This window comes from Sinocyclocheilus grahami, unplaced genomic scaffold (assembly GCF_001515645.1).
Source record: "Sinocyclocheilus grahami isolate Dianchi unplaced genomic scaffold, SAMN03320097.WGS_v1.1 scaffold444.1, whole genome shotgun sequence".
In the NCBI taxonomy this organism is placed as follows: Eukaryota; Metazoa; Chordata; class Actinopteri; order Cypriniformes; family Cyprinidae; genus Sinocyclocheilus; species Sinocyclocheilus grahami.
In genome coordinates, this window is record NW_015505623.1 from 856176 (window position 1) to 867933 (window position 11758).

The 11758-nt window shown below is 38.6% G+C and overlaps 1 protein-coding gene across 1 annotated transcript; it reads right to left on the reverse strand.

Annotated features, from left to right (window-relative positions):
- Window positions 1–99: 99 nt before the first annotated feature.
- LOC107552250 (selenocysteine lyase-like) lies at window positions 100–4854 on the reverse strand. Its single transcript, XM_016234107.1, has 10 exons — window positions 4754–4854; window positions 4217–4342; window positions 4035–4144; window positions 3558–3658; window positions 1568–1751; window positions 1233–1360; window positions 788–949; window positions 594–700; window positions 436–472; window positions 100–207 (listed from the first exon to the last, which is right to left on the reverse strand). The coding sequence occupies exons 2-10, from the start codon at window positions 4327–4329 to the stop codon at window positions 100–102; spliced, it is 1050 nt and encodes a 349-aa protein (XP_016089593.1). The 5' UTR covers window positions 4330–4342; window positions 4754–4854.
- Window positions 4855–11758: the final 6904 nt, after the last annotated feature.

The window sequence follows — 11758 nt, forward strand, 5'->3', positions numbered from 1 at the left end:
AAAAAAAGAAAAAAAGAATAATAAATACACACAAAAAAAGAAATCTCTATATAAATACAGGCTACATTTAATGTCCACTGAAACATTTGTACCAGTCAGCTATAAGGCAGAAACAGGACTTACAAGCAGCTTCTGCTCCAGATAACATCGGATGTCCAGGAAATGGGCTTCATACTCTGCTAGATTTGAACTTACCAATTCTGCAGCCTTTTCCCAAAAAAAAAAAATTATGTAAAACAAATTTGCATGTTACAAGCTTAGGCAACATAGCACTGAAAATAATTATTTTTTACAGTTATACATGTACAAACAGTCACCTTACTACCATAAATAAATAAATAAATCTAGTTACCCATGTTACATGTCCAAACAGTCAACTTATTCTAAAAATTAGGTAAGAAATAAATGACGCTTATGATACAAAGTGGGTTTTACCTTTCCCAGACCGGCTATCATTGCTGTATTCTCAGTTCTGAGAAATAAAGAGATAACAACAGTATTGATTTCAGAGTCAGTAACATACTTGTTTTAATTCTGTTCAATAATTAATCACCTATACATGAAACCCCATCACACAATAAACCATGTCATACCCTGGTCTGAAGTTGCACTCTTGTCCTCCTCCAAAAAACAGAGGGTAAACCGGGGTTGTGGTTCCAGGATCATTCACAAACAAAGCGCCAATTCTAGGGCCATAAAACTGAAACACAGCATTAGCAGGATTGGCATCTCTAATTTTCTTTGTTTGGAGAGATATGATATATCAACAGCATCTCTTGTTACTTACCTTGTGTCCTACAATGGTAATATAGTCTACTCCCAGCTCATGTGCATCCACTCGTATCTTTCCAATAGCCTGTGCTGCATCGGTGTGCAGGAGGATTTTGGGAGCCGATGCTGCCCTCTGTTTGTTTACTTCCCTCACCCTCTGACAAATATTCTTAATTGGCTGTTGAAAGGAGAATCCCATTGGTTACTTTAAGTGTTTATGCTAAATCATGGCCGAAAAAACTACTGTATTTTTATTGGCAAAGCAAAAGTTAAATAGCCATACTGTGTCTACAATGTAAGTTAATCTTTATTAACATCATGTTTATGAAATGTTGTATAAAAGCAATATCACGCTCGCAATTAAGCCTCGTCCCAATGGCCAAAACACAGTTGTGTGATTGTTTAACTATATGAAATAGTCCAATACATCACTGGGACTGTTGTCAAGGCAACATTCTCACCATAATGATGCCCGTCTCATTATTGGCCAGCATGATCGACACCAAGGAGGTGGTGGGACGAATCGCTGCAATGACATCCTCAACCTCCACCCGTGCCGTAACCTTGGAAACGGGCACAAATGTGACATCTACAACGAGAATTCAATCAGGTCAAATCAGAGCACAAAGATCTTTAGTCATATTCATATTTTAAAACAAATAGCAAAGGACACGTTTTGGATGCAATATTCCCAGTTACAGGAGTACAATGAAGTGATGCCCACTTTCTCAAGCTAAACCTTTGGAGAAAAATGCCTCCATTTAAAGTTTTAGACATAAAACCCAGGTCTGCTAACCTGCTTTGCCCTCTTTTAACAAGTGTTTAGCTGTGAGTTTGATGGAGTCATGCTCTACATTGGAGATGATAATATGGGGCAGGGAGCCGCTTCCATTTAGCTGCTTGCTGTTTGTGCCTCCCTCTGCAGAATTCTTGCTCTTTCTGAAGTGCTCCACAGCTGTGTGAAACACCAGATTATTGGCCTGAAAGTCCAGGAGAAAAAGAGAGCTAAATAAAGATCAAGTGAAAGTAAAGGTCCTTTCACACGACTTTCACCAGGGATTCAACGCACCTCTCAACACAAGCGGCATGCACCATTAGGACAGACACATAAAGGGTTACAGATAGTGTTACAATGTTAAAAGCTGTTCACACCAGCATGAATGTTTGGCATGATTTAGTCAGATTTTCTCATGAGATTTGTCTGAAAATCTCAGATGAAAAAGAAAGTACCCCGGTTACTCCAGGACACAAAGCGGCATGTATCATTATGTTTCTGATACTCGCTTGTCACAGAAAAGAATTGAAGTCAAACAATTATACAGTACTGTGCAGATGCCTTCAGCTATTAGTATTTCACCAACAAAAAATGGTTTTAAGTCAGTTACTTCTATCTTTTGCTTTAGTGTGTCAGTAGGAAATGTCAGTTTACATTTCCAGACATTCCTTTTACCATTAAAAGTAATAATCCGATATCTGATCTCAGTCTGTCTGCAATGACATGAAGAAACAGAAAAAACTGAGACAGACTAAATCCAGAAGAACTGTGGCAAAGGAAGAAACCTTCCTGCAAAGCTACCTGAAGAACTATGCACAAGTGTACACAGGACAAAAGCTGTTTTAAAAGCAAAAGTATGGTTACACCAAATATTGATTTGATTTAGTTAATAGAAGTTAATTGATAATAAAATCTATTACATTATTTTTGAAAGCATCTTTGCAGCATTTTTACACAAGTGCCTAAAACTTTTCACAGTGCGGTAGCTTTGCCAGTAGGTTTTTTTCGTCGCTGAGTGTCTTGGAAAACGTTGCCACAGTTCTTCGGGATTTAGTCTGTCCCAGTTTTTTCATGTCATTGCAGACGAATTGGATGATGGTAAGAAATTACTGACTTAAAACTTTTTTTGTTGTTACTGTTGGCTAAAATACTAATGGCATAAGACTTCTGCACAGTACTGTACATGTTTTCGTGTAAACGTGTACAGCAGTTCAGATTTTTGTATTTGCTATAGTGTTTATCAGGCAACACCAAATACAACTGTCCAATGACAAGATAGCAGGTTCTAGATTCAATGTCTGCTATTCACCAAGCTGTGGTTTTATGTAACAGCAGTGATTAAGCAATTCGAACAAAAGTTTCACACTGAAAATTCATCTTGGTGTGAACAGGCCTTCAGTGTAATAAATTAATACATTTCATGTATTAAGTACACATTTGTATCCAAAGCAACAACTACAGATGAGGAATAACAAAAGCCATTTATCATAAGAAAACAATATTTAAGGTTTCAGTGTAGTTCACACAGTGAAGCAGGCAAAATAGTTGTCCAGTATCAACAGTGTAATAATGCATGAGACACCACTCATACAGAAGTTACTTTCAAACCAAGCAGGCTTCTGTTGGTCAACACCACAAATTTGAATGGCCAACTTGAACACAAGCTGAATTCGAATGTGTTTATTATTATAATTGACATGTCTTCAATGTTATGTCATACAAATTGTCAATTTTTCCACCAGCAGCACCTACGTAACAACATGTCATGCAAAATGTCTGCTTGTTTGCGATTCATAGTCAATGGTAAACGTAAAAGTTGCATTTTTTTTTTTACTTTGAGCATGTTACAAATCTAGATGGGGAGGGTGGAAATATGAATTAGCCATACGCAATAGCCTTTAGGGCCTTCACTATCCTGCTATTAAAAAAAAATTAAGAAAAAAAAAATGTAAAAGAAAAAAAAGATAATTTGATGAATTTCTATTTGAACTGTGACACTTGAAACCCTCACCTCAGTTCCTCCTGAAGTAAAAATAATGTCTGCTGCTTTTCCACCAACCATCCTGGCAATAGTGTCTCTGGAATGGTAAATGATGTCTCTGGCTTTCAGACCTAAGATCAGAAGAAAACAATATGAGATACTGTTTCCAAAAATAATAATAACTTACTCACCCTCATGTCATTCCAAACCTGTTTCACTTTCTTCTGTGGAACATAAAATACTTTTTATTGTATTTTAAGAATCTTATATTTGAAGTTTTTTTTCCCCATACAATGGAAGTCAGTGGCATCACTGTTGTTTGCATCCCACCCTTCTTCAAAATATATATATTTTTTGTGTTCCACAAAAAAAACACATGCATACAGTTTTAGAAGGACATGAGGAGGATGAATAAATGATGAGAAAATGTTCTATTTTGGGTGAACTATGCCTTTAAATGTGACATGTTAGAAGTCTGCCAAACATCTATCTTTGAGAGCCTCATACCTGGTAGGTAATTACTGCTGGGATTTCCCCAGGCTTCAGTTAAAGCATCAGTAACAACCCTGACCACCTCTGGATCGACTGGTGTGGTAGCGTTGTAATCCATATATATTCTGCAGCAGACAAAGCGGTTTTACAAACTACATTCTGGAGCATGTATTACTTAATGTATTAATATGCATTACCTGTCTGGCCCATCAGCCACATCATGATGATGCAGGTCCGACCCAAAATGAGGTGTTAAGGTTCCCCATAAATTATGACCCAGGATGACAGGGAGATCAGTCTTTTCAGCCATTATCTAGATTACACTGGTAGATAAAACGAAAAAAAAAAACACAAAAAAAAACATGCGGGGTAAATAAAGGCATGCATTAAATTTATGACCATTAATGTCAATAACTATAACGCACGAGTCATGTCACAAGGCTTCCCGGGTCACACATATGTTTGCAATTTTCTTAAACAAGTCATAGTTGTTAATACAGGATTGACATTTAATCTAAATGAAGATTAATGCAACATAATGTGGCAATAAAATCGTGCAAGCCATTTACTGCACTTTGATTCATAAAGGTGACTCACTGCTGGTAGAGTCAGATTACTGTAACGAGCATATCATAACAACTACAACACTTAAACTCTCTTTACAGTCGCTTTACAAGAACCATCGCTGAGACAAACCTGATGAACCTATGTAATTATACTATTAATTTACTGACCTTACTCTTCAACGTATGGACTTTCAATGATTCACGGTTCAAAGTGATAATGCGGCAGCAGCATCACGCTCTACTTTGAACCGGAAGCGTACATGTTTTTCAGACGGTTGCCCTTATACTCTCTACTACAGCGAGGGCTTGGTTCATAGATTATTAATCAGATCGTGCTGACGTTGCTGGGTTAACGTCTTAACGGCATCCAGTCATGTGCTAGTTGTAATATTAATGAGCCAAGCCTTCGGTTTTGAGCGATTCCTAATTCGCTGTCCGAACATCACGTCACGTTATTAATATTCATGAGCTACTTCTTCTTCGTGATAGTAGCGTTCGTACATTTTTAAGTAGCTTTGAGGCTAGACCTGTTTTTATACAGGCGAGACCGGATGGAATATGGCAAGCCGTATTAACATTTAATCTATAAACCGTACTACTATCTATTTTCATGCTACTACTTATTTTTTAGATACTAGAATCTATTCCATTAAGTCCCTTTTATTCTATAGTCTTTGGTACTAGTACTTATTCATTAGCTACTAGTGCTTATTCTTTAGGCAACACGTCACGACTTTATTCATTATTCTTTATGTACTAGTGTTTATTCTTTAGGTAATTTGTGTCTTTTGTAAAGTTACTAGTACTTATTCATTAGATGCTAGCTCTTATTTATTAGATACTAGCAGTTGCTGCGCTATGGCGGGGCTTGACAGGGCTATAGCCCCATCAGAAACTTGCTTAGCCCCGGCAGAGCACCCCCAAGGATTTCCTAATGATGTTCCTGTTTTTTGGTGTCACTTTCATTAACATTGAAAAATAAACATTAAAAATCTTTAAAAAGTGCCTAATATGTTGATATTATGGGGGAGGGGTCAAGCAACACAAGCAAGCAACGTGCAAACTGTGCGCAAGAGTTATGCCGATGAACGTCAGTCAATTCACTATAGAGAAAGTGAAAGTAAAAAAACGGAAGGAGCTTTCTAACGCTGTATTAATGGCGCATATTCTCTGAGACAACGAGACAAAACTGCTTCAACATATGCTGATAACGGTATATAACTGTCTTAAATTATTCCCTTAATATTTCTCTTGTGGCCCGTATAGTGAAAACCATGAGAATAAACGTATTTCGCGTTAAACAGGTTGTTTTTGAAAATCGGTGCATGAAATAAAGCTGCTCTTAATTTTCATTGATGACTGCAGTGTTAATAATTGTAATTATAGGCCTATAATTCATTATATAAATGAAAAGACCTGTTTTAAAAAAACTTATTAAAAACATTTTCAATTAGGAGTGAGCTAATAGCCTATACTTTAATTATCCTCACAGCGCGTCATGCGGTGATGCGCTATGAAATTATTGCGGGGCAATAATTTCATGTAATTAATAATAAAAGTAACCTAATAATAAGGCCTAATAATAATAAGAATGTAACAGGCCCACATTAATTGGACATGCTAAATCCTCTTAATATTGCCAATTTTAGATGCTTTTGACAATATCTCTGGCTATCGTCGACACATGATACAACACAACTATGCCACTGTATGGAAATAGTTGTATGAATTGTCGGCACTTTATCCATTGTAAAAAATGGTTAGAATTTACCATACCATGTTTTCCCGACAGTTGGCATTGAGAGTGACTGACACCTGATGGTCAGAAAAAATGACTAAATAGATATGTGTAAAAAATAAATAAATAAATAAAAGAAAAAAAGAAAAAAAGAATGTGCGTTCATAAATTGTATTAATTTGTAAGTGTCATATTTGGCTGTTGGCATTTGAAGTTATATTACTAATAACAGTGGCATATGAGAAGTTTAATACCACAGAAAAAAATATATAAAAAATTAGCCTTTTTCGAAGCTGTTGTATATAAGAAACAAAAGGTGGCTGAATTTGCATTCTATTTAGATTGCTGAAGCTGAAGCTAGGCGTTCATTACTTTCACTCAGTTTAATTAGTTTTTTAGCACCCCTTCTGAACTGTTAAGCCCCCCTTAGCACCCCCATCAAAACCATCCCGAAGCTGCCACTGGATACTAGAACTTATTCCAATGGTGACTAGTATTCAATACTTGTTAAGAAAAAAATAGAATTAGTACTTAATTTTAGATACTACAGTAGTAACTTCTTAGACCAAAGATGTCCTGAACTTAATAGATAGTACTTTTTAAATTTGCATTTCTGATCAGTTTGCTAATAGTATGTTGAATATTAATGAACCAACTACTCTTTCCCTTCGTTTGTTTTTTCCGGTTTTTGTCAGTTTTGATTTTTTGTTTTTTATGGATTACGCCGCCTGTCCCATGGCCCGGCCAGCCAGCTTTTTGGGTGAGGCAGCCTTCAGCAGCGGGTTCTTGCTGCAATGTTCCCGCTACCTGGAGATGCAACCACACCTGTTTGTGACTGAGCGGGCCAAAGTGTCATTCATTATCTCGTTGCTGTCTGGACGAGCCTTGCAGTGGGCCGAAGCCTTGTGGACTGCACAGAGCCCGGGGATTCACTCGCTGGAGGGTTTTGTGAGACACTTCCGGGAGGTATTCGGCCAATCGACCACAGAGGTCACAGTACATGAGGAGGAGAGACCGTGGAATCCTCGGTCCAGCCCAGAAAGGGCTCCTGATGTTTCGTCCAGCCCAGGAAGGGCTCCTGATGTTTCGTTTAGCCCAGGAAAGGCTCCTGATGTTTCGTTTAGCTCAGGAAGGGCTCCTGATCCCCGGTCCAGCCCGGGAAGGGCTCCTGGTCCCCGGTCCAGCCCGGGAAGGGCTCCTGGTCCCCGGTCCAGCCCGGGAAGGGCTCCTGGTCCCCGGTTCTGCCCGGGAAGGGCTCCAGCCCAAGAGCTCTCTCCAATGCCTGCTCCTCAAAAATTCCCTCTCTCCCACCCGCTCCGGCCTCCTCCAGCGCCACCATGGTCGGAGTCTCCCTCGCCTCCGCCTCCAGCCTCTGAGGGCCGGACTCTGCCTCGGTCCATAGACCCAGTGGCTCCACCTCGGTTCCTAGCTCCCTCGCCTCCACCGTCACCCATTGATCCATCAGCTCCACCGTGCTCCCTCGTCCCTCCGGCTCCGCCTTGGTCAGGCGTCGACCCGCCATTGCCTCTGGACTCCTCTCCTCTGGCTGTGCCTGGTCGCTCTGTCCTACCGGCTCCGTTGGGCTTCTTCCTCCCGTCAGCTCCACCTTGGTCCTCAGTCGCTCCGCCGCGGATCTCTGGATCTCCGCCTTGGTCGCCAGAGCCCTCGGCTCCACCCTGGCCCCCCGGATCCTCGGCATTCCCCAGGCTCACTGGCTCTCCGTCTCCGCCTCGGGCTCCTCCTCCACCTGCTCCGCCGCCATTGGTTGGCCCCCTGGAGTCGGTGGACATTCCTCCTCCATGGCTCCTCCCTCCGTCGGCTCCACCGTGGGCCGCTATTATAGCTGTGGCCAGGGTCCCACCTGGCTCCTCCTCCTGCTCCGGTTCCCTCCTGTCATCTCCCTGGCTCCTCCCTCCATCGTCACCTCCCTGGACTCTGTAGCCCCTGTCTGTCCCTCGTTAACTGCCCTATATCTGTTCCTGTCTCTTGTGTTCTAGTTGGTCAGTTATTGTGAATGTTACCCCGAGTGTGTGCCTGTCTCTGCCTTGTTGTCGCTACAATAAATATCCTTGTTGTCCTCATCATCCTGGTAGCCCCTGTCTGTCCCTCGTTAACTGCCCTATATCTGTTCCTGTCTCTTGTGTTCTAGTTGGTCAGTTATTGTGAATGTTACCCCGAGTGTGTGCCTGTCTCTGCCTTTGTTGTCGCTACAATAAATATCCTTGTTGTCCTCATCATCCTGCCTCCACACACCTGGACCGTGACAATATGAGAGAGAGATTAGACAGGAAACGTAAATAGCCCAAGGATATGGAAACTAGAATATTAGGAGAAGGGATGAGAAAGAAGGTGCAATATGGCAGAGGCAGTTACATTTGCAGAAAATGCAGCTATGTTGAAAGATCATTAAGCCAGGGAAATTTTGTGAAGCGCACAGCTGATGGCCATGATTCGTCATTATTAAACTTGATAAGAAACCTTCGTTTATTGTAAGGAATTATAAATACTCCCCAACAAGGCACACTCTCTTGTTGTAGTTGTTTGGCTGGTGTGCACTAACTGGTTTTTGGGTCTAACTGCCAATAATCAAATAAAAATTTTTTTTATATATATATTGTCAAAATGAATGTCATATTAAACATATCTTTCCTTATGTTATCATGGTAACCAATAAGCAAGATCATCGAGCCAACATACAAAGCCAGCTAGGCCTATAACAATCAGTTTCATTCAGTATATTAATCTATTGTATTATCATGGACGGTTGAGAGGTACTCATGTTTATGTAATGATCTGTTTGAATGAAGATATCTCCAAATACATTCCCACTAGTTCTTTATGAAGTTAAAGATATCTTCAATTGAACAGGTAGTAGTTATTCTGTTTTTGATTTCATCTATTAATTTCTGACTAGTATTTATTCCAATAGTGATATTAGTAAACATTCATTAGATACTATACTTATTTATTAGATACTGGTACTTATTCAGTAGATACTAGTACCTATTTAATAGATATTAGTAGTTATTCATAAGGTACTAGTAATTATTTATTAGATACTAGTATCTTTTGACATTATTGCTAGTAAGAATTCTTATCTTGCTAGTAAGAATTCTTATCTTACTAGTTATGGAAAGCCGATTTAACATTTATGCATCTTTTAAAAAGGTACTAGTACCAATGGAAAAGATACTAGTAGCTAAAGATTAAGTACTAGTAGCATGGAAATAGATGCTGGTAAGTTTTTTTTAAGGATTAAATGTTAAAATGGCAGTAAGGACAGAGTCATGGAGCTACTGGGATTTTACAGACTTATTTTTTATTAAATTGATGTGAATATATGTTTATTTTAGTTTAACTCTCTTTGAAGTTTGTATGTATAGTTTTTATGGAAGCTTGTAATGTAGTCTAATAAAAGCTTGCATGTAATAAAAAATAAAAGTTTTACATCACAATTCTGACTTGCTTTCGTTGACAAAAGTCAGCCCTTAAAAGAGGTATAAACAGGAATTCTGATTAAAAAAATTGTTTAATTCTGAGATAACAATAGGAACTCAAAGAAAAGGAAATTTCTGAGGAAAAAAAAAAACCTCTGCATTTCTAGATATTAGCTCATAATTGTGATATATAAACTACAATTGCTAGAAATCAAGTCAGAATCCTGAAATAAAAATTACCTATTTAATTTGTTTCTATTCCATGGTGAAAACAGGCTGGACCATTTTACATATAAAATCAAGAATACATTCAGCTTGAGTTTTCCTAGTTTTCTCATGCATAAAATAATGACTTGGATCAATAAACATACAAAAGTAATTCATAGTGTTGCATAAGTTCCACATTTATTTCATATCTGACAATGTGTTGAGTGTACACAAACATTTGACTCATAATTCCAACACTCAGAAAGAGACATTGAACTACTGCCCATTGAAGATGGTACAAACCAGTTACAACTGCATATTACACCATTCACAGCAATCATGTTTATATACAAGGCAAGTAAAACTGAGAGAAAAAAACTGAGAAAATATGCTTATGAATGGAGTATGTGCATAAGAGGAGAATGGAAGCACACAAATATTTGGTGTCGGTTATGAGAACTGATTAATTCTTTCATTTTGGGAGATGGTAAAACGAATGCAACGTTTTTAGCCTTGAAACATGATAATGTAAGGTTTTATGTAAATTGCTTGTAGAAATGGTACAGGACAGGCTATAACATAAAGAATGCCATTCAGCTATCTGCATTACTTTCTACAAGGTGCACAGACAAAAACCAAGACAATTCACATTTGCTTGTATGTACTCAAACTGAAAGTAATTCTTTTAACTTTGTTTTGTAATAATTTAGTTGTCACTCATCTTGAAAATGCACCTGCTATTACTATTAACATATGCACTTGTTTCTAAAAGTAGTGGCATTGCTTATATTTTACTCTGAACTGGTTGTGAAAGTGAAGTGACATATACATACAGAAATTGCAAAAATGTGCATTAACTATTTTCCATAAACAGAGAACCTTCAGGGATTGAGAATCCTTTTAGGATATGTTTTCTGCTTTTACAGAGAAGCAGAACCCCGCCTTTTCATAGAACCAGAAACCCACTTTTCAGCTTTCAACATCCTAAATAACAATATTAGTAACTGAATTTTTGGAATTAGAAATGCAGATCTTTGAGGTTTACTCATAGACAGATCAAGGCTTTCAATAGAGGTTAGTTCAGTGTCAGATTCTTCCTGTACTAAGCATGTGCTGAAGTTTGGCTGGCCTCAGTCATGCTGATATGCCTGAATCTTGCTGCCCTGGAGGCACCTCAGGTGTGCAAATAGTTGGAACTGCGCTCTAAACATGGAAAAGGCTTGTGTTAGGTAACCTGCAGGATCATCCAGTCATCCCAAACCAAATTATAAACTGCCTGGACTAACTATAATAAGCAATGAAAGTGCATGCATGGTTTCTGCTCGAGTGACTGCCTAAGTCCAGGTCCACAGAACTCCACCTTCTAACAAACGCTTTTGCACTACAAAGTGTCTAAATCATGTGTCTAAATGTATTGTGTTACATGTCTTAGCCTGTTGGATATTTTATATGATTACAATCATTGAAAAAACAAGGTTCGGAACAATGACAGCAGCACTTGTTTCTGGAGTCCATGATGATTTTTTTTTCTTTTCCAGCTGAATAAATAGGTTTGTTTTGTTAATTTTTAAGTAAAGTCAGTTGAGGAAAAAAAACATTTACACCATCTAGATATGCTTAGAAATCTCAAAACCTAGTCATATGTAGGGCATGTGCAATATGCAAACTAAATATGCAAATTAAAAATGAAACTAACTAAAGCTACTTTTGCCTGCGCACAGAGAGGAAGCATGGTACAGATGAGTGGGCCTGAAAGTGGACATTCACCCTGTTAAAGAAGCGCACAGGGAT

What these genes read in the sequence shown, in the direction of transcription:
- LOC107552250 (XM_016234107.1), bottom strand. Translation starts at nt 4,329, where the DNA reads ATGGCTGAAAAGACTGATCTCCCTGTCATCCTGGGTCATAATTTATGG. An exon ending in CAGCAGTAATTACCTACCAG is followed by an intron (nt 3,659 to 4,034) that starts GTATGAGGCTCT and finishes TTCTGATCTTAG; the next exon opens with GTCTGAAAGCCAGAGACATC. An exon ending in GTTAAAAGAGGGCAAAGCAG is followed by an intron (nt 1,361 to 1,567) that starts GTTAGCAGACCT and finishes TTCTCGTTGTAG; the next exon opens with ATGTCACATTTGTGCCCGTT.